Source organism: Eubalaena glacialis, chromosome 13 (assembly GCF_028564815.1).
Source record: "Eubalaena glacialis isolate mEubGla1 chromosome 13, mEubGla1.1.hap2.+ XY, whole genome shotgun sequence".
NCBI lineage: Eukaryota > Metazoa > Chordata > Mammalia > Artiodactyla > Balaenidae > Eubalaena > Eubalaena glacialis.
The window spans coordinates 14,636,500-14,659,609 of NC_083728.1; the positions used below are offsets into that span (position 1 = coordinate 14,636,500).

At 49.1% G+C, this 23,110-nt stretch overlaps 1 protein-coding gene across 2 annotated transcripts; it reads right to left on the minus strand.

Moving 5' to 3' along the window:
* Nucleotides 1-6,980: 6,980 nt before the first annotated feature.
* SLC2A10 (solute carrier family 2 member 10) lies at nucleotides 6,981-22,925 on the minus strand. 2 transcript variants are annotated; one of them, XM_061208170.1, is made up of 5 exons: nucleotides 22,846-22,925; nucleotides 15,721-17,013; nucleotides 15,169-15,291; nucleotides 12,679-12,814; nucleotides 6,981-9,058 (listed from the first exon to the last, which is right to left on the minus strand). In XM_061208170.1, exons 1-5 carry the CDS (start codon nucleotides 22,847-22,849, stop codon nucleotides 8,980-8,982), a joined length of 1,635 nt encoding a protein of 544 aa, XP_061064153.1. In that variant the 5' UTR covers nucleotides 22,850-22,925; the 3' UTR covers nucleotides 6,981-8,979. The 2 variants fall into 2 exon arrangements, with proteins under 2 accessions (XP_061064153.1, XP_061064152.1); XM_061208169.1 differs by lacking the exon at nucleotides 22,846-22,925 and having other exon boundaries at nucleotides 15,721-17,110.
* Between the last annotated feature and the right edge of the window lie 185 nt (nucleotides 22,926-23,110).

Below are 23,110 nucleotides of genomic sequence, written 5' to 3' on the forward strand. Positions count from 1 at the left end.
TATGCACACAGAGAAACCAGAAGAGCATAGAATGACAGGGAGAAAGAAAGAAAATGAAAACACTCTGTTTCCACTGGCAGAAATCAGTCTTTGCCAGGAAAACTGGAATGTTGACTTGGTATGCACATAATTCAATTTTCTACATGTTCAGAAGTAAAGAAAAAGCGAGACATTGGGAGAAATTGCTGATAAAATTTTTACCATTGGCAAAGGCAATATGTAATGTACATGAACGCAGCCCCATGTCAAATGCCTCATAATCTAAAAAGGTACATGCCACCACATTGACATACAGTATGATCTCAGTGATGTGAAAATATCTATCAAGATGTCTATCTCCATTTTTAACTAGCTTGAGCTCTCATCATAGGCAAAAATTCGATGAACATATGCTAAAATATTGTTAGTAACTAGCAGGGCATGGGCAGTTTTAATTTTTGATCTTTAGATGTTTCAGTGTTTTGCGATTTTTCTAACGTAAAAAAATTTTTTTAATGATTTTTTTAACCTAACTAGTCCCTTCATTATTGAAACAAGACACATGTACCTGAACTCACATGAATATACATAAAGCATAAAAGGTTGAAAACAGGGAGATACTCTCCTCTCCCAACACTCCCAAGCCCCACTTCCTTGAGATAACGACTGTTAAATTTTTGTGTTTGTTTTTTTTTCTTTTATGTTGTTACCGTGAAATATTTTTACCAGGAATGAAAACCTGGGTGGGGTGTGTAGCCAACTGCGGGTTCAAAGCCGCATCTAAAGAGAATGGCTGCTGCTCTGTGCCACCTGGTGGCTGGACTTCAGAATGCAGGCCCATTGTGGCCAGATCTCTTTCAAGAAAAGACAGAAATATGGAGTTATATGTGAAACAACCCAAATTTCAAAAGTTGGCACTATCTCAAAAAATTTAAAAGCATTGTCTGGGCCAAATAGAGTACATGTGAGGACCAATTTTTAGAGCATTGAGGGCTCTGTTTTAAGAAATAAACATAGAGTGCTTTTCTTAAATTATTACCGCTAAACAATGTCTAGTGATGAGAGAGATGAGGAATTTTGTTCATCGGCATTCTCTCCACTGCACCTTCTTCCTTTCATTTCCTTGTTTTTATTAGTTATATTATTGCTTATATTATTATTCTACCAGTGACATTTATGACTTTATATGTTATGCTCCATTTAAAAATTCGTATCAACTTTTTACAGCACTTATAATGTAAGGAAAAAAGCATTGTTCTTTAAGTCTCTGGTGCTAAGAAACACCCTTTATTCTATATCTGCAACATTCCAGGCACTTTACATTCACTCGTCCATTCACTCCTTCATTCATTCACTCCTTCATTCAGTAAATATTGACTGTCTACTTATGTGCTGTTCTAGACACTGTTCTAGACACAGGAAATGCTGAGGTAAACAAAAGAGGCAAAATGCCTTGCCTTTGTGGAACTTATATTCTTGCAGGGGACATGGGTAATAAATTAACAAATAAGTGAGCTACACAGTCTGCTGGAGAGTGACAAGGGCCAAGGGGAAATGAGGAAGCAGGGAAGGGAGAATGCGAAGTGTCAGTGTGTGCGTGTACATGTACGTATGCGTGTGTGTATATGTGTGTGTGCATGTGTGCGTGCACATGTAAGTGTGGAATTTTAGCTGTGGTAGCCAGGGAAGGCCTTCCAGAGAAGACGGCTTTAGAATAACACATGGAAAGGAACTGGGCCGTACAAGTATCTGTGGTGGGCACATTCCTACCACAGGGCACAGAAAGAGCCGAGGATGGGAGTCCGAGTGTACATGTGTTAGAAGTGATTGAGAAAAGATGAGGTCTGAGAGGAAAGGGTGGGCACCCCACAGAGGGCCTGAGAGGTGGTGATAAGTGCTCCACTGAGTAAGAGGGGGAATCACGGGGAGATCAGATCAGAAGAGTGACGTGGACTGACTTAGGTTTTTCTTTTTAATAAATTTATTTTATTTATTTACTTTTGGCTGTGTTGGGTCTTCGTTGTTACGCGCGGGCTTTCTCTAGTTGCGGCGAGCGAGGGCTACTCTTCGTTGTGGTGCGTGGGCTTCTCACTGTGGTGGCTTTTCTTGTTGTGGAGCACAGGCTCTAGGTGTGTGGGCTTCAGTAGTTGTGGCATGCAGGCTCAGTAGTTGTGGCTCGCGGGCTCTAGAACGCAGGCTCAGTAGTTGTGGCGCACGGGCTTAGTTGCTCTGCGGCATGTGGGATCTTCAGGGACCAGGGCTCGAACCCGTGTCCCCTGCATTGGCAGGCGGATTCTTAACCACTGTGCCACCAGGGAAGTCCCCTGACTTAGGTTTTGAAAGGCTCCTTCTGGCCGCTGTGTGGAGAACAGATGAGAAGGCAGGAACAGGAGGAAGAAGGCCAGTATCAGGCAGTTGCAATATTCCTGGTGAGAGATGGTGGTGGTGGTGGCGATGGTGATGGAGGGGGTGATTAGAAAGATCGAATTCTGCAGAGCCTGCAGGATGCTCTGACCAATAGGATGTGAGAGAGAAAAAGAGGAGTCAGGGATGCCTCCAAGGTTTTAATCTGAACATTCGAAGGAGGAGGTTGCCTTTTATCTCTCTTCCTATCTAATTAGCTTCATCTGTCATCAGAGATGAGGTTAGACGGATACACACCAAGATATTAGTGGTTATATTTGAGCGGTAGGGCTTGGGTGGTTTTTATTTTTCTCTATGTTTTTCAGTATTTTCTATTTTTGAAAGCAAAGACTGTATTATTATTATTATTACCATCATCATTATTATTTTATTTTAGGGCTTTCAGGCATGGCAACGGTATACTCAGTGGGTGAGGTAAAAACACTTTCTACCTGGGTGGATTCTGTATTAGTCACCATTTGCTGCGTGATAAGCAATTCCAGACTCGTAAATTAGTGTTCCTTTCTCACTTTCAGATATGTGAGTTGCCTGGCACAGCCCTGCTGCCTGCAGGCTGCAGGTCAAGTTCAGGTGCGTACCAGGTTTCTCATTCTGGGGTCCAGGCTATATGGTTGTTGTTGTTATGGCGAATGTAGAAAGTTCCCAGAGAAGAGAGAGGAGACCACCTGCTGCCTCTTAACGTCAAGGCTGGAAACTGGCCTCTCGTCCCTTCAGCCTATATCCTATTAGCCAGAGCAAGTCACGTGGCCAAACTCAACATCAACGGTTGTTTCCGTATCTTGGCTGTTGTGAATAATGCTCCAGTGAACATGGTATGCAGATATCTCTTTGGGATACTGATTTCAGTTTCTTCAGATATGTATCCAGGAGTGGAATTGCTGGATCATGTGATAGATCTCCTTTTAACTTTTTGAGGAACCGCCATACTGTTTTCTAGAGTGGCTGCACCAATTACATCCCCACCAACAGTGCACGAAGGTACCCTTTTCTCTACATCCTCACCAACTTTTGTTCTCTCTTCTTTTTTATTATACTTATCCTCACAGGTGTGATCTCACTGTGGTTTTGATTTGTATTTCCCTGATGATTAGTGATGTTGAGCACCTTTTCACGTACCTGTCGGCCATTTGTATGTCTTTGGGGAAAAAATGTCTATTCAGGTCCATCGCCCATTTTTTAATTGGATTATTTGCTTTCTTGCTGTAGAGTTGTTTGAGTTCTTTATATATTTTGGAGATTAACCCCTTATCAGATTTATGGTTTACAAATATTTTCTTCCATTCTGTAGGTTGCCTTTTCAACTTACTGAGTATTTCCTTTGCTGTGCAGAAGGAGCATTTGGGGGGTGAGTATGAGGTTCGAGTTCCTGCGTTTCAAGTGAAACATGTTTGTCAGGCTGTCTGACCTTTCTGCCTACGTGCAGCAGGTGTGTACATTAATCCAGCACTAGTGTGACTAATCTACAAGAGGGTGTTTGCAGGGATTGATTCTAAGGTTGGGATATGGGATCTAGATTGGACAAGAAGGAGAATGAAGCCCATGAGCTTCTTGATGGATTTTGGAAAAGCAAAATCCCTGGGGTCAGGGATCTGCATTTAGAGGTGAAAGATCTCAGTGAGGTCAGAGAATTATTGCCTTGGGGAGCTTCGAGTATTAGGAGAAAAGTTAGTACATGGTGACCAGGAAGTGGGATGTTTGATATAAAATATTAAGGGTGAGTAGTGTTTGAGGTTGACCATGTTCAGGATGGAGGAGGTAAAGTGGAGCAGGAGGCCGCTGGGATGGCAGGTACAGAGCCTGGGAGAGCTGTGCTGATGAGGGGTCATCCAAGCAGATGCGGGAGCTGGAGAGGAGAGTGTCAGTCGTCAGCCTTGTAAGCCTTGGTTTCCTAACCTGCAAAGTAGGGGTGGAGATTTCCTTTCCAGGTCTGATGACCCATGACCTCAAGCATAGGCTGTGTTTGGTTTCACATCTCGTCCCATGAAAGGCCAGCCCCTTGGGAGCAGCAGGAAGATGCTAAGTGGGTGTACACAGCCTGCTCCTCTCCTGGAGGAAACCATCCCCCCCATCCCTTCACTCCTCCGTGAAGGACACTTATTGTGGGGACCTCGCTGGTGTCTCACTGGTTCCAGGCTGACACTGCCAACGCTCCTCTCCAGGAGGGTCTGATGTGAGAGTAACTAAAGCCCCCTGTCTCTTTCTTGGTGCTTATGACTTCCTTGATCATCTCACCGTAGCACTGCATTAACCAAAGACTGAGAAGCATATCGCCCGTGGCACTGGAAATGATTTTAGATGGTTCACAAATATCATGTAAATGTGCTGAATCACACCACTGTTCTTTCAATCCAGACACGATCTTAGGTTGGTGCTACTATGTCGTGAACACCTCTCCCACACTTGCTAAGCCCCCTTTTTCACCACAGAGGAGGCCTTAAGTTCAGAGCCCTCAGTAGACGACAGTATTTCGTGAGAATTCAGTGAAACGGGGTTTCTTTCTATTTCTGTTATTGACATTCATTTTTTTTTTTTTTTTTTGGTACTCACCAGCATCACCAACAAAGGGCATGTGACAGCATTAAGTCTGATCGTGTCAGTCCACTGTTCAAAGTTCTGCGGTGGCTTCCTGGTATGCTTAGAAGAAAGTCTGAAATGCTTCTGTTTTCTGGAAGCTTTTCATGACCTGACCCCTGCTGACTTCCTCCTTGTCTTCTGCCATCACTCTACCCTCCACTCGCTCCTCCTTGGCATTCCTCCAAGATGGAATCTCAGTCTTACCTCAGGGCCTTTGCACATGCTGGGCCAGCTGCCTGGGATACTCTTGCCCTAGATCCTTCCATGGCTTCCTCTAGATCATATAGATCTGTGCTCAGGTGCCACCACCTCAAAGGGGTTCTCTCTGATAATCATCACTAACTGACGCGTATCTCTCTCTCTCTCTCTCCTTCCTTCCTTCCTTCCTCCCTCCCCCCTCCCTCCTTTCCTTCTTTCCTCTTTCCCTCCCTCCTTCCCTCCTCTTCCTCCCCCTCTCTCTCCACCCACCCCATTTCTAGCTCTTGTTTCCAATTTATCTCCCCCACTAAAATGATCGCTCTTTGTCTTGTTCCCTGCTGTGCCCTCAGGGTCTAGAACAGTGTCCAGCACACAGTAGAAACACAATAAATATGCATTTGAGTGAAAAAATAAATTAATATAGTTTTCTTTTAAAATCCATCTATTTAAGTTGAAAAGCAAATCACTTTAAAGCATTCAGTAAGTAGTCTGTGTAGTGTAATGTGAGAAACTACAGGAAGGTACTAGGTGATGGGCACACACGTGAAAGGCTCTGCATGAGAGTAGGATTTGGGAAATGCTTCCCTGAAGTGATTCTGGGATTATCTGGGAGAAGGAGAGCTTCCCAGTCCCCACCCTGCAGATCAATGAACAGATCACATCACTTTTCTGGTTGGTGCTCACAATTTCTGACCACCTAGTAGGTACCCTCAAATTTTAGATTTCTCTGATGCTCCTCCCCTTTCTGAACTGCCCTCACTCTCCTCCTCACCCAGGGCCAGATGCCCCTGGAGGCTGCTGGGGCAGTTACTCAGCCATTTTTGAGCACCTGCGACGAGCCCAGCCCTGAACTAGTGATTGACAGGTATCATCTCTGTACAGTGAGTAGTATTGTCCCCATTATACAGATGAGCAGTTACTCAAGTCACACACCTAGTTGTCCCAGGGTAATATGTTTGAGATTTCAACCATTTTCCCCTTCATGTCTCTTTCCCTTCATGTTCAGTAACACCCCTCCCACCTACTCAATTCAAGCTGCTTGGCTACTCGGCTACTTGGCTACTTGCTTTGCTCTGATTTAAGCTGGGATCCTCAAAAACCCAGAAGAAAAGAATATCTCAGAGGACATCAAGAACTGAGGCACAAACTAAAGGCTGTGATTTAGCCACAGGTGTGTTGAGTTGAGCTTAAAAAATGATTTTTTCAATTAAGAATCAATTGCCACTATTAAAAAATCAGGAAATTTTACACCAAAGTCTGAATTGCTGGAATTTTTTTTTGGAAAATTCAGATGGTCAGGCCACAATGGGCCCACATTCCTTCATGGCAGGCACCAGCTGGGCTTGAGTGTCAGTCATCCCTGATGGAGAGGCCTGTGTTCACCTGTTTCCACAGACCTCACTACTCCCTATTGTCTTACCACAGTGGACATCACTCACCTGCATCCCCCACCTGATCTATGAGTTTATGACCCTGAACAAAAAAGAGGAGAATCCACCCTAAGACTAGAAGAGCATTCTCCTAGGCTGATAGGAAAGGAGAACTGAGAAGGTTTGGGGCTCCCTGGGGAGAGAATTAGATCTGAAGGGGCCAAAAGGACAGCTGTAAGCAGTGATGGGCTGGTAAATGTTTAATAACTTCTCTCCAGGGAAAAAATGTGTGTGTGTGTGTGTGTGTGTGTGTGTGTGTGTAAATTTTACTGGAATAAAGGATGTGTTTGTTGCACAGAATTGACAAATTTACAAATAACAATAAACACTTTATTGTAAATGCCATCTAGCCAATTAATTCTCACAGAAATGTTTTTGTTGATTTTTCTGCCAACCTCTTGATTCCAAAGCCAACTGTCACTGCAATTTAGCCATGATTTAACAAAATTAGACCACGAAGAAATGCTTGACAACAATACGACTCAGCAAAGAAGTTGCTGACGTCACTGAAGCATGAATGCAGTTCTGACATGAACGCTAGTTGAAATTTTTGTTCGTGTTAATGAATAAGACGGAAGTAAAACAACAAAGATGTGTGTCCAACCTCCTTCACCAGTGACATGAGTCACCTGTTGGCTGAACTGGATAATAATCCCCTCCATTTTTTGTGCCATTCACAATGTATGACTACAGACAGAACACACTGTTAAGTTTAATTTACATTATTAACATTGTATCCATCACATTCTTAAGACTGGACAATCAACAAAACGACAAATCAAGCCCTTATCTGTGGTGTTCCCCAGTCCCTGTGGTGCAAATACACTCCCCGTGGATCACTGAAGGCAGACCCGGCAAGGGATGGGCAGTGTACTTCCCCCACGTTCCTCATGCGATGCAATAAGTGTAAATTACCTTAAGAGCACAGATGAGAGCCAAATGTAGTAAAATAAGGAAGTGATGAGTTTTTAGTATGTATTACCTCGGTTTTAATATAATTTATTTAAGTATAAATTTAAATAATTTAACTTTTTAGCAGCTGTGTTTAACAACGAGCTTGCAAAACTCCTGAAAATTTAACAATCAGCTCTCACAAGCCAGCACAAGCCAGCTCCAACACACCACCGGATCTAAGGGAAGTATCTAGAAATGAGAGGCAAGGACTCAGGGGAGGCCAGAGTCCTGTGGGAGAGGAGCTACTTGCTCATTCTCCATCTGACTCACCCCTTGTGGGCGGGGGGGGATGACCCTTTACAATGTCCCAAAGGTGGGGACCTGGGTATTGAGGGTGAGCAGAAATCCCGTCCATCCTGACCAGCTGAATGGGACCAAATGAAGACCCTCCTGATGGGAGACAGAGGTTAAATACACCCCTGGGGCATAGTCATCCCCATTCTGTAGATGTGGAAACTGAGGCTTAAGGGAGTTGTTACTTATCCAGGGTCACTAGCTGCCAAGAGGTGGAGGCCACACCGACAACCAGATTTATTAGCTTCCAGACCCATCTCCTTTCTGCAAAGTCCTCCTGTGCCATCCTGGAAACAGCTCCTGGAGCTCATGACCTGCACTATGATGGTCCTTGGATTTTAGTGCACACAACTCTGGAATTCTGTTCACCTTTCCCCTAATTAAAACCTATATCCCTGAAAGAGATGACTAGCAACTTGAGAGCAGGGCCCATGCTGAATATCTGTGGTATTGCCAGCACTTAGAATTCCAGCTCATTGGCATCAGAAGAGATCTTAAGAACCACCTGGTTCAGAACCCCCATTGTACATACAGGGAAAGCTGAGATCCCCAGTCAGACAGCAAGAACACCAGCAGCCTCAGGAGTAGAACTCCTACCAACCATCTGAGTTGCTGGTGAATGACAAATATTCTAGGTAAGAGAATTAGAGGGGTTGAACAAAACGAGATCTGAGAGCCAAAAAGCAGGCTTCCCCCTCCCCAGAAAGTCCCAACCAGATGGAAAAAGAGAGCAGAGAATATGGTACCCCCAGCTGGATTTAGGGGTGATTCCAGGAGAGACTTCCTGCCCGGGTGGTACCCTCGAGATTCTTTGAGAAAGCCCATGGAGAAACGAAGTCTCCATAAGATGTTCTCATCATAAGTTCATTACTGCAGAGATGCGCAGAGTCAGTGGGGAAACTGAGGCAGGAAGGCAGAGCCTCAGGAACCCTCAGAGCCTGAGACTCCACCTGAAGACTTTTGAGTTCTCAGATATTCATCCCTTTCGCCCCAGCAAAACAGACCTCTTCCGGAGCAGGGGTGCCTCTTGAAGGACCACCTAGAACTTGTGCTCTGGCACCCAGGCAAGCAGGAAGCTGAAGACTGTCTGCTAAGCCATGGTTCCAGCATTTTCCAGATGGACTCCTCAGGAGGCTGCAGCAACCTCAATTCGGCTGTACTGGATGCCAGCTGAGCTCTGCCTGTGGCCAAAGCTCAGGGCGAACCTGGAGAGCAGAGAGTAAGTGGGGTCAGAGGGTGACAGGGCCTGGTGGCCTTCCCCGGGGGTGATGGGAGTGGACCATACATGGGATCCCCATCCCATCCCCACCCCACTCCTACCTGACCCTTCCTGCTTCCTGCCTTAAGGCGCACTTCCATCTTCTGGACCACCCAGCTGCTCCCCCTGGTCTTCCTGTGTCCACCCACGCCTCCTACAGCCAGTTCTCCTCAACACAGGACTGACCTTTCTAAGCACGAAGACCAACTCCTGTCACTCCTGCTGAGAAGCGACGTCATGCTCAGCCTCACGTCCAAGCCCCTCTCTGCAGCCGGCCTCTCCCGTGTCACCGCCCTCCCGTCCCATCTTCCCATTCCACCCCGGCCACATGGGTCTCCTTCTCGCTCTTCAAAACCCCCAACTTGTTCCCACCTCGGGGCCTTTGCTCTGGCTGTTCCCTCTGCCTAGAACACTCTCTTCCAGCTCTTGGAAAAGGTGGCCTTTTCTCAATATTCAGGTTGCCACCTCTTCGCAGAGGCCTTCGTTGAGCATCCTTTCATTCATTCACTAGAGCTAGAGTCACTGCTGGCCTGTCATGGGCCAAGCACTGTTCTAGGCCCTGGGAATAGAGCAGTGAACATAACAGGTGCACAAAAATGTCCTTCAATGTCATGAAGAGCTCACGATCAACTTGTGTCATTAATGTACCCATGGTACACTTGGACCCTAGCTAAAGAAATGGAAAGCTCCACACTGCCCCCAAATCCACTGTTCCCTCTCTGACAGTTAACCTGCCTTATTTTCCTCATGATATAAACCCCACTCTCATTTATCTTATTCATGCATTTGGGTGTTCTGTAATCCATCTCTCCCCTTTGCATTAAAAGGTAACTTCCTCCTCAGTCCAGAGACACGGTGTCTCTTGGTCACAGGTCTGTCCCCTGAGCCTAGTACAGTGCCTGGCTCCTAGCTGGCACTTGGAAATATTTGCTGAAAGTGAATGAACGGGATCCTGAGAAATTGGGATAAAAGATTTTTGAAAACTCTTTTGGTGATCATATCACCCTGGGAATGGAAAGGTCTCTTCTGAACCCAAGTAACCTGATGTGAAAGGGAAAGGAATATGCTTATGGCACTCAATGGCCACTGATGGCAAGGGGGTCTGAGCCCCTCAGTTGCTAATGTCTCTCTGAAGGAACAGAGGAAACAGACCGTTAAGCTGCAGGTCCCCATTTCCAGCAAGCACATCTGCGGCATGAGGACACGAATAGAAGTAAACCCCACAGCAGTGGATGGTGGCTCCATCCAGCTTCCATTCTCTCGTCTCCTTGGGGCTCTAGGTCTCCTCTGTTGAATGTGATCTTCGTAGGACTGTCAATAGAGGAGCCTTGCCCTATCCTGGCCAAGTTGGGGGTTAGGGGGGTGGGCACATAAACCAGGCTTAGCCAATCAGACTTTCTCCTGGGAATGTGGTTCTTTTAGGGAGCAACACAGCACTGAGAACAGTTGGTGCTGGAAGGAGGGTCCCATTAGTGCTTGCTTGCAAGACCTCTGGAACTTCCCGTGTCCCCATGCTCCCCACGGTTGAGTTTCTTTCTCTCTCTGTGGCCTCTGATATCAGGGGCCCCCTGAACGGTAAGGACTGGAGTGATGACTCACCCAGCCAAAGTTGGCTCTGGACCCAGCCAAAGCCCCTAACTTCCTGTCTTTTCCTGAGGCTGTAGAAGATCCAGCCTGCTTTCCCCAAGGTCTGGCCCAGGCTCCTGAGTCCCCAGGTCCAGCTCAGTGTTCCCCTGAGCTGCAATTCCCTCCTGCCTCACCCTAAAGCTGGCTTCTGCCTGCCTTTCTGCCTCCTTAGCTTCTTATTCCAGAGGAAGGGTCTGGAATCTTCTCCCAAGAAAGCCGGTATGGCAGAGATTCCAGGTGGCTCCTAGTATCTGTCCCTCCTTTAGGTCTAGTAACAGCACCCTCGATGTTTAGGTGAGCACATGACACCCAGATTAAAGACCATGTTTTTCAGCCCCCCCCCATGTGGATGTGGCTAAGTTCCGTCCAAAGGGTTGTAGGTGGAAGTGACGTGTGGATCTTTCAGGTTGTGTGTCCTCCTCTTCCCCTTCCCTCTTTCAGGGATGTGGTGGCTCCCACGGGCCATGTGGAAAAGTTTACACTGAAGAGATGGCAGAGCAACAAGAGAGAAGGAGCCTGGGGCCCTGGATGACCTCTTGAAGCACAGCTTCAACGCCAGCCCCGGACCCCCTATATTCAGACTATTCCAAGCAGCCAAATCTGTCTCCTAACGAATATGGCTGGACTGCTGAGGGCCCCGCAGAAGGTGTCATGCAACAAACTGGGAGTGTGCGGCTGGCAGAGAACACTCTGGGGTGGGGTGGACCAGGTTTGAAGTTTCACATGGACTCGTTCTGCATCCCTTTGGGGGCCAGGTTGGGGCTTGGCAGGAAGCTGCAGGGAGGCAAGTTCCAACTCACCATTAGAATGATTTACCGTTTTAATTTGTTAGGGCCTCCCAGGAATAGAATGGACAGTCAGATGCTGGTGACTCCCTTTACGACAAGAGGCAACCTGGGGCATTTGCCAAGGATGCTTAGGATTATGGTGGTTTCAGGTCCCTTCTGACACCCCCCAGTACTCTTTATTTCAACAGCCCGAAGTCCCTGATGCTAAGATTTTGAACTCCTGTCTAGGACCTACAGACCTTATGTGATCTAGCTCCTACCCACTTGGCCAATCTGATCTTCTCTCCTCCTCCCCTCCCTCCTTGCTCCCTCTGATCCAGCCACACTGGCTTCCTTGTTGTTCCTTGCATATGCCAGATACACTCCCAACCTCAGGGTCTTTGCACCTGCTGTCCCCTCTACCTGGAAGGCTCGCCCTGCCTCATCTTTACGTGGCTGCCTCCTTCTCATTAACTTAAATGGCACCTACTCAGGGCGTCCCTCTCTGACCACCCACTCTGATTTAGCCACAACCCTGTGCCCCTCTGTCTCCCTCTCTACCAACCAGACCCTCTCAATGTATTTTGCTCTGTTTCCTTTTCTTCCAGCTACTCATCACTAACTGAAATGCTTTTGTTGCTGCATTCATTGGCTTATTTATTTTCTGTTCCCCTCCCCTACTAGAATGGAAGTTCCGTGAGGACAAGGACCTTCTCCATCTTATTTTCAGACACATTTCCTACAGCCCAGAACACTGTGTGGCATATTAACACCCACTGAATGAGTAGATTATGCTCACAGTTCTTTGTGTGTGATTCAAAAGGCCATGATTATAATATTTTGTTTCTCCGAGCTTCCATGACTCTAAGATTCTGTGGTTTTAGGATCTAACTATTCTAACCTCCTATGAGTCCATAATTGCATGATTTTTAAATTCCTATGAGCTGAGCTCAAAGTCAAATAAAACTCTGCTGTAGGAAGACACAAAACAACTCAAGGAAAAGAGTTCATGTATGATGACAGGACAAAACTCACTGTATCCAGGCAGTAAGAACAACAGGAAGAGAAGAAAAACACTCCTTTGCAAAGGGAAAGTGTAATGACTAAAATCCTGAAGCAAAGTGCTCAGGGTTTGATGCCACTCTTCCCCCCAGGCCAGCCCTGGCCCCCTTACCATCTCTTCTGGAATTGCTGGTCTATCTCTGTCAGCGACTGGCCTTTTGTTTCAGGGACAAAAAAATAGATGAAGCCCAGGCCGAAGACAGCAGTCAGCCCGTAGAGCAGGAAGGTCCAGGACAAGCCAATGGCACCTGGGAAAAACGGGGTGGGAGTGTGGGCAGGGCACAGCCTGGGCCAACTCCTCAAACACTGAAAATCAGTTCACCCAAAGCAGATCCTCTAGATGGTAGATTTGCAGTATGACTAACACTCTGTCAGATAAAAGTACCTTAAAGCAGGAGTAGGACTGGTTGTCCCAGAGGCAGGCAAAGGGCCAGGCCCAAATCCACAAACATCTAGGACATGGTGTCTTTATGGGAAAGCCCGCTCACCCACTCACCCACACCCGAAATACTAGCCAGAGGTGCACACTTGGCACCTGAAAATGTGCATGGAGGGAAAACGACATCCACCTCAGCAGCCAAACAGCTGCGGGGGCAGCCTTGGCAAAGCTCAGCTCCGAAAAACCATCCTCAGAAATTCCATGAATTGGTTTTTCAATGAATCAAGCATTCAGCCAATTTGGCGTGTGACTGGTTTGCGAGAGAAGGCAGAAGCCTCAGCTCCATCCAGAAGGCTGTGGAGGCAGAAGTACTAATTACGTTTCAGACACCATTCTCACCTCTAACAGCCAGGGCCACACCTCCTCCGAGCAGCCACCCTTAACCAGCTTGACCCCCACTTAATCCTTATACCAGCAGAGAGAGTGCTGGGCTGGGAGAAGGAAGACTGGGTTCTAGTCTTCTAACTGCCTGGCTAGACTTGGGAAGGACGTATTTCCCAGTCTGTGAGATGGGGATGATAGGGATATGATACAGTTCTAATAAGCCCTCCCTCCCTCCCTCCTCCCCTCTCTCCTTCGCTCCCTCCCTCTTTCCCTCCCTTCCTTCCTTCCCTCCTTCCTCTCTCTTTCTCACTCATTCATCCCACATAAAAGGGATGCTTGAAGACTGAGGCACCAGGGAGAAGCTTGGATTCCCAAAGACTGTGTATGGGAGACAGGCACGGTGGCTGGGTTCTTCTACCAGTATTTCCCACAGTCCCCCAGGGCTCCTCCTTTGAAGAGGAAACACTTGGGTGCAGGAAATGGGAAAATAACTAAACCCTAAGAACTGTGCCTTGGGGCCCTGCAGTGAAGGAGCCCCGCCCACTTTGGCCTCGATGACCACTGGCCTTGGGTCAGGAGCATCCTCAGCATCTCAGAGACCCTTCCCTGGTGTTCTGGGCCTATATAATTCCCACCTGACCCCATCACTGCCCAGACTGGGTTTGAAGGCTAGTCAGGAAGAGAAGACGTCACCCAAACTAGATCTGAGAAGACCTTCCTGCTGGCAGGTGGGCATGACCCAGTTTAAGCTGGTTTAGAACAAAACAAAAAGGTCGTGGCTCCTGCATCTGCTGGTCTCAGACACACTCTCTCCAGGGCTGGGGTAGACCTTCGCCTCTTATCTGGCCTGGAGAATTTTACAGCATGTCTGAGGGTTCTGGATGTTGTCAGACACTTCCGTGGAGCCTCTGCACGAAGTTTTATTTGAAGAATAGTTCTGCTGCAAAAAAAAAATTTTAACTCCTCTGCTTTAAGAGTGGAAACTTTCAGCTACAGAGAGGAGAATGGACTTGTCTCGATGGGGGCACACTTAGGGCTCCCAAATCCCCATCCCCCCACCACCAATCGGAGATGGCTTCCTGGACAGAGGAGAACTGGATGCTTCAGCTCTAACCCCCCTTCAGCCTCAACTCCCAGGCTGTCAGTAAAGCCAACCCTCCCCCCCACCCCCAGCTGATGGGGCCTGGAATGGAGTAGAAAGCTCACAGGTCATATCTTCTGTTGTCTTTGCCTCCCAGCCCTCCTTTTCCTTGTTCTAGCACCTCAATTTTCATTTGGGGCACCCTCCCCCAACTCTCAGTCCATGCAGTTGGGTGGGGCTGTCCGTCCTCCCCTTCCCCGGGTCTTCAGAGTGGGTATATGGCCCCAGGCCTGGGCATCAGACTATTCCAACCCTCCAGACACAGTGACTGGGTCAGGGATGGGCACGTGATCTTGCTGAGCCAATGAGAATCAGCCCCAGGACATGAGTGACAGCCACTGAGAAAGACATGCTCTCCTTCTCCGGGGCTGCCAAGATGAAGAGACCGGCTCGTGGTCATCTTTGCATGGAGGTGGGTCTGCCTGGGAATGAAGCCCACAGCACAGGAGGCAGAGCCAAGAGAGCATGAAAGCTGGCCCACAATTTTGTTGAAGCCTCTGGATCAGTGGTGCTTGAAGCAAACTACCCTCTTCTTTTCATGATTTAAGACAAAAATATTACCTTTTGTTCACAAACTGGTTTGCATGGGGTTTTCTGTGACTTATACCTGGACGATATGGAGGCCCAGGCTCTGTCTGGAGGCAGTTGTTTCTGGATCTTGAAGGAACCGGGCCAAGGAATTAGGTCAGAGGACTCACCGATGAGGTCAAGGAAGGAGAGGCTGATGAAGAGGTTGGCAGCCCAGTTGAAGCTGTTGCAGAAGGCAAAGGCTCGCCCTCGGATCTCCACGGGGTAAATCTCGCTGAGGACAAGCCAGGTCACTAGGACAGGAGAGCAGGGAGGACTCTTAGGCTGCAGCTGGGTTTTCCCAGAAAACTGAGGGGTTTCCCGGGACATCAGACTTTCAGTGTCCTGGGCAAACTGGGATGGTTGGTCACCCTATTCATTAAATTCCTTTCCAGCTAAACCCTTCTGAGTGAGCTATCCAGGGGCACATTCTGGTTTTATGAGGCCTGAAGCTTAGACAATTTGGGGCCTTTATCAGAAAGAAAATATTACAAACATAAATTAGGCCTCTGCCCTTGGAAGAAGTACCTCCAGGGAAGCAAGGAGCCCTGAAATCTGAGTTCATTGTTCTCATGGTCAAGCCACCTCTAGTCCCTCTGAGACCCTGACGGATTCGGTCCCCAGGCTTCCCACTAGGAGAGGTGGAAGGCTCCAGAGTTACCTGCAAGAGAACTCCCACTTACCTGGTCCAAAGCCAAAGGAGAAGGCGCTCACAAAGAGCATCATGCAGACCAGTGCGGTCCAGTGCAGCAGGGCATGCTCAGGGGCAGGAGAAGGGGGAGAAGGGGGTGCAGCGGGTGCGATGCTTAGGGCTGGCAGAGGAAGGGCAGTGGGGTCCCCAGCTCCCAGATGAGGCTTGGTTTTCTCAGAGGTTGACAAGACTGGCCGCCCTGGGCTCTGGTCGGTCATTGGCCGCAGAGGTGGAGCCAAGCCACTGGGCAGGCCAGAGTCTCCAGGGAGGCCTGACAGCCTAGTGGCATTGGGCATGGCCAGGCAACTTGGGCCTGAGTCCATGGGCACAGCAAAGCTGACAAGGCCGATGCCGCTGACCGACAGGGCCATGAGGGCACAGCCAGCAAGTAACAGGGCCCTGCGGCCCGCTCGGTCCACCAGCCCCATGGCGGTCAGGGTGGCCGCCACCTTCACGGCGCCGAGCCCCACGGAGGCCAGCACAGCTGAGGAGGCCCCACGGAAGCCGACTGAATGGAAGATGGTGGAGGCGTAGCACAGCACGTTGGGCTGCCCTGTTAGCTGCTGGAAAAGCACCAGCCCCAGCCCCACCGTGGTCCGGCCTCGCATGTTATCCTTGGTCCTGAAGAGGTCCAGGAAGGAGTATCTTGGCCTCCCCAGGTCCAGCTTTGTGGCCTCGCCTCCCTGGAGGGGGATGAGGTCCCTGTGGGCTGCAGCATCAGCTGTACCAGGGGGGAGGAGGAGGAGGCTGAGGGACTGCAGGAGAGCAGGTGCAGTGGCCCAGCCAAACATATGCCTCCAGCCCCAGAGGGCACCGGCCAGCACGTAGTTGAGTGCATAGGAGAGCAGGATGCCCACGGTGATGCCTGCCTCGTAGAGGGACACCAGCACTCCCCGCTGCCGTGGCCCAACCAGCTCTGACACGTAGATACAGCAGGCCATGGAGGAGAGGGAGATGGCAAAGCCAGCCACTGAGCGGCCCAGGACCAGCCAGGTCAGGGAGCTGGCCAGGCTCAGGCTCAGGCTGCCTGCCAACAGCACCAAGTTGCTCCCGAGGATGGCTTGCTTCCTGCCATAGCGGTCGATGAGGAAGCCCCCTACCAGGGAGGCAAGGAGAGCCCCCAGGAGCAGACTGCCCACCAGGAGCTCCTGTTCCGAGCAGCTTAGCCCAAAGTCAAGCTGAAGTGGCAGTAGGGCACCCGATATGACTGCCAGTTCATAGCCAAAGGTCAGGCCACCCAGCAAAGACACAGAGGCACACAGGGGCAGGAGGAGTGAGGGTCGGCCTGGAAAACAAAAGTGACAGGGACAGAGTCCAGAATGTTTCCTGCCAGAGCATCCATCCAACCTCCTCTCCCTCTGTCCACCCCTCCATCTCTCCATCTATTCACTCATCCATTCATGTATCCTTCTACTACATCCATCCATCTATTCATTTATTCATCCATCCATCCATCCATTCATCATCCATTCATCATCCATTCATCCACTTCTTGCTTTGTCCGTCCATCCTTCCATCTATCTAATCCACCCATTCACCCATTTATCCACATACCCACGCATGCATGCATCCGCGCATTTGTTCACTTCTTCCTTCATTCCATCCATTTCTCCATCTCTCCATCCATCCATCCATCCATCCACTTCTTCCTTCATCCATTTCTCCCTCCATCCTTCCTTCTATCCATCTACTTCACCCATCCACCCATCCACTCCTTCCTTCATTCATCCACTCCATTCATTCACCCATCTAGTTACTAATCAATCTATCCACCCAGCCCTTCATCATTCACTCCTCCATCCATCTGTCTACTCCCTCCACCACATTTTCATCCATTCATTGGCCCATTTATCTACCCCTTAATTCACCCAAACATCCATCCATTTTTTGATCCACCTATCCACCCATCTTTGCATTCCATCCCTTATTTACCCAGACACACACCCATCCATTCATGCATCCATCCAATCATTCCAAAATGTATCTGGCATCTACAACACACCAGGCAGTGTTCTTGGGGATTGCAATACAATGGTGTTTTCAAAGATCTGACATTCTAGTAGAAAAAGGCAAATGATAAATGAATTAATATATAATATAATTTCAGGTGGTGATGGGTGTCATTTAAAAAAAAAAAAAAGGCAGAGAAGGGAATTCCCTGGCAGTCCAGTGTTTAAGACTCCACGCTCCCATTGCAGGGGGCCTGGGTTCGATCCCTGGTCAGGGAACTAGATCCCCCATACATGCCGCAACTAAGAGTTCGCCTGCCACAACTGAGGAGCCCATGAGCCACAACTAAGGAGCCCACCTGCCACAACTAAGGAGCCCATGTGCTACGACTAAGACCCGTGCAACCAAATAAATAAATATTTAAAAAAAAAAAAACAAAATTACTTTCTGTGTATTCTTGGATTAAGTAAATGAAGAAATATATTAAGAATGATGGAAGTCATGTTTAAAAAAAGTAAAATAAAATGTGGCCAATGTGATTAAGGAACTGCGTTTTTAATTTATATTTAATTTTAATTAAGTGTGAAAATAGCCGCATGTGGCCAGCAGCTACCATATTGGCAGAACAGTTAAACAGGTTGCTCTTAATTTTTAATTCACATACGTAAACAAATATTTCTGGAAGCATCAGGAGTAATCATGTATCTATCTCACCCATCCCCACCCTGGACCTGACAAGAAGATTCATAACATTATAGCCAGATTTATGGAGTGTTTGATCTGGACCAGGCACTGCTTTGAGCACTTTTAGTGTTAATAGCTCATTTAATTCTCACCACAACTTTATGAGGTGGGCTTTTGTATTATTTATGAATGAGTAAACTGATCATCAGAGACTTGCCTAAGGTCAAGAGTAGTGAGTAGCTGTGTCTAGATTCAAAGCCAGGTGGTCTGGCTCCACAATCCCTGCCCTTATCCACTCCATTATTATACCTTGGCATAATAAGATTTCACCCTGTTCTCTTACTTCTGCCTCGCCCCATCTATGTTAGGCAATTTTTGTGCAGGGGGGAGGAGTTTCATGGGTAGAGGAATCACCCCCCACTTTCTGCTCACCCTTCTCCCCATCACCTCTGCCCCCCAGGGAAGAGCCCCCTACCATTCCCTGGCTGGCCTTGTCCTTCCTCTTCATGACCATCAGTAAATACCCTGGGGAGATTATGCTGCCCAGGTCCTGCCCCTTCTTCACCTCCCTCTGCCCCACCTCCCTCGGTTTCTGGAGTTTACTGCCAGAAGGGAAGGTTCTTCCAGGCCATGTGAGGCAATCAAATGAAAACACAGAATTTTTCTGCCATTTCCTGGGCTCTTCTTGAGATGAATGGGAACCCAGCCAAAGGGCTCACAGGCAAAGCTGACTGTCCACAGGTTCTGCTGGAAAATGCAGCAGTACAGGTTCAGGTCACAGTGGTAAGAGCAGAACAGCAAAAATAAAAGTGAGATCAAACAGTAATAATAACAAGTGTCATTGATGGAGTATTTCCTCTCTGCAAAGACTTTAGTTGCCTTCTCTCAATTTATCTTCGTAACAACTCTAGGGGGGTACTGCTACAATTATCCCCATTTGACAGATGGGAAAACTAAGGCTCAGAGTGTTCTCACAGCTGGGAAGCAACAGGATCAGGACTCAGACGCTGACCCATCTGACTCCCAAACCCATGCACTTAAGAGCTTTGCTGGATTGACTTCAAGCAAGAAGGGCCGATCAGAGATAGGTGGGGTGTGAGAGAGCAGGGGCGTAGGGGGCGGATGTGGAGGGGAAATAAAGTTCTCAGGAAAATCCCAAGTCACAAAGCATGGTGAAGTGCTACTGACCCATGGAGCTGTGAAGGACAGCCTCAAATGAGTCAGGGCCGCTAGAAAGATGGGGGAAGAGGATTCTCTTCCTTAAGCTTTCCAAGGCTCCTCCCACCACCTGCTCCATTAAGTCCTAACTCCTTCGCATGACCTCCCAGGCCCTTCACGAGCTGGTGGCCCCAGCCCAACTCCTTGGCCACCTCTCCTCCCCACCCCTGTCCCCACCTCTCCAACACACCCTGCAAACACTGGTTCCCGGTACACACCGTAGATTTTCATGCCGCTCTGCCTCTGCATGTGCTGGTCCCTCTCCTGCTCCTCCCATGTTTCCCAAATGCCCACTTATCCTCATCCTGGCTCACCTCCCCAAGGGGCCTCTGGTAATACAAGTCTGTTATTTGGCATCAGTCTCACCGGCTCTGTGGGGAGCTGCCCTTCCCTGTCCCATCTTGAACTCTCAGTCTCCGGATCTGGGGTAGAGATGACCTCCCTACTCCACCCCCACCATCCAGCTCCAGAGGTGTGTCCATGACCCAGATCTGATCAGCCAGCAGGTTCCCCGGCCTTGGACAGTGGTGAACGTCACGTGGCTGAACCTGAGCCAGTGAGAGCCAGTCCAGTCCAGGGTGTTTGCTTACTTGGGGTACTGAGCTGGTAGTTTACCTGCCTAGAGTAGCTGGGGGCCATCTCCCCTTGGGAGGGATTCCTGACAACGCTGCCTGAGCCCCTAGATCCAACCATGCCTGAAGCCATGGACTTTTCAGTGACCAATAAATAACCCCCCACTCTTTTTTTTTTTTGGCTAAGCTAGTTTGAGGGAATCTCTGATTCCTGTACGTCCTCCTCAACTTTCCAAGTCATATTTTTCACTTCCAACCAACTCTGCTTTCTCCTGCATTTGCTCACACCAAGTAATTGAATAAGTGATGTGTTTACTTTGTTGAACTGAGCAGGATGGGGACAGAGACTTACTGTCTCTGTGCTTCCAGGGCTCCAGCCCCACCCTGACACCCAAGATGGGCTCAATAAAGCTTCTACTGAGTGAACAAATGACTGAGTCAGGGTCCAGGGCGGTATCTCCACGTCCCATTCCAGGACTGTGTCAGATACATTTGAACTTAATCTACTGCTCTAGAGCAACTGGGGGGATCCTACGATAGCCCAAGTCAGACCACATCATTCTGCTCAGAGCCCTCCAAGGCTCCCACTTCACTCTGAAAAAAAGCCAGTGTCCTGAGAGTGGCCTTCAAGGCCCTGTAGGACCTGCCTCCCTTCACTGGGCTCCAGCCACACCACCCTCCTTCCCGTTCCTCCACACTCCAAGCCTGTCTCAACTCAAGGCTTTTTACCAGGTGTCACCTCTGCCGGGAAAGCCCTTTCCCTCCATCTCAGAGGCCCCAATCCCCCTTCCCTCTGGTCTCTGCTCAAACGTCACCTTCTTATGAGACCTTCCCTGGCCCTCTACTTAAAAATGCAAACTCCCATGGCACCCAGCACTTCGTATTCCCTTCTCTGCTTGTTTTTCTCCATGGTACTTTTCATCATCTGAAATAGCTATATGTTTTACATATTTATTGGGCTCCCCAAGCAGAATGTCAGCCCCAAAGGAACAGGAATTGTTTGTTTGTTCTCAGTTGTCTCCTGATGCTGGGGACAGCTCCTGGCATACAGTAGGCACTCAGTAAGTACTGGTTGAGTGAACAGATGATTGAATGAATGAATGAACTCAGCACATAGGGAATCCAGAGAGAAAGGATCTTGGCTCTTGAGCATCCTGGGGTGGGGGGGCGGTGGTGTCCAGGGCATGGAAGTGGAGTAAATCCTGGCCTCCAAATTAGGGTGGCCTAGCCTGGATTTAGGAACCACTCTCCCTTTCTATGGATTGTCTGTCTAAATATGGTATGTGAAGCTGTCCCACACTGGAGGAAATCCCTCAGTTCTCTAAGCCTCTCACTGTGGAAGGCAGAGCTGCCCAGGGAGAGAATCAAGGGGCAGGTGGAGTGGAAAGAACCCAGGTTTTGGGTGCCCATATCACCAGCTGCAAGTCCCAGGGCACCCTCAGTTGGTGACACTAGAGCAGCATTTCAACCAGAGTCACGATGTATTGGGTCCCTCCCCAACCAGAGACCTGCCATGTCTTCCCCTTAAAATCCAGGGAAAAACCAGGTTTGAAACTGAACCATGCAAATATATTTGGCTTCCAAATGTCCCAACAACAGGTGATACTTACAGAGCAGTCACTATAGTCAACCTCACATCCTTTTCCAGAAGCCATACCTGTATCAGCTGCCTTAATCCCTACAGCAACCCTGTAACACAGGCACTGGTGCCATTCCCATTTTACAGATGAGGCAACTGAGTCACAGAGAGGTAAAGACGTTTGCCTACGGTTGTAAAGTGACAGAGCAGGTTCTGAACTCGGGCAGTCTGACTCCAGAATCCCAATGTTGGGTGTGATAAAAAAATAAAAGCTCATGTTAACTGACCATTTACCATGGGCAAGTGGTATATGGAGTAATTAAGTTCATATTCTCACGTCATTCACATGGCTTCCCTGTGATAGGGTGTTTTATGGCGACTGTTTTGTAGATGAGGAAACCGAAGGTCAGAGAGCTTAACTACACTGTCCCAGGTCACGATGCACCCGGGGAAGTGGGAGAAGGAGGGCTGGAACGCAGGTCTTTCTGACCCCAAAATCTATACACAGGGCCACTGAGTCCCCGACCCCTAAACCAATGTCTGCCACATAGTAGGTGGATGAATATTGACCCTTTGATGCTTCCGAATCCAGAGAGAAAAACAGAAACCTTAGTCCCCTGGAGCAACAAAGAAATTCCCTACTCCCCCCCCCCCCCCCGATCTCCCCTCTACTGAGTATCTGGAGAGTAGAGGTTTTGTCTATTTTGTGTAGGGCAGCATCCCCAGGCCTAGAACGGCGCCTGGTGGGAAGTGCTCTGCGATTGGATGAATGAATTTGCTCCCTTCGGAGCCTCCACTTCTTCATCTGCAGAATAGGAACAACTTCACTCGCTTGCTGCGTGCTGTAAGGCTTAAAGCGGTCAGGAGAGGGTCTGGCCCCGAGTACGCGCCCAGTATCAAGTAAGGAGCCCTCTCAGGTCACTTTTTCTGGGCAGAAAGGAGCATGGAAGGAAGTGGGCCCACGTCCCTTCCCAGCCACCAGCCAAGGCCTGCTGTCCCGGCTGCCACCCGAGTGGGCTGTATCTGGTCGGGGAGCTGCAGCGCAGGGCAAAGAGTGCGTGCGCAGGGATGGGGTCGCCGGCCTCCCCTGCCCGCAGCGCCCATCGCGACTTACCCATGCTGAGCAGGACTCCGAGGCAAGCTGGGGGCTCTGGGGGCCCGAGCGCGCATCCCCCGGCCGAGTCCCCGCCTCCGCCGCCAGACAAACTTTCCGGCCCGCCTCCAGCCTCTGTCCCTCCCTCCCCGCCTGCCCGCCCGCAGCGCAGCTGCCACGTCGGCCAGCCCTGGGCCCCTGTGCCTGGAGGCGGGACAGAGGTGCGCCCTGGACGTCCCCAGTCTGGCCCGGCCTGGCTGGGAAGCCACCCACCGTCATCCCCACT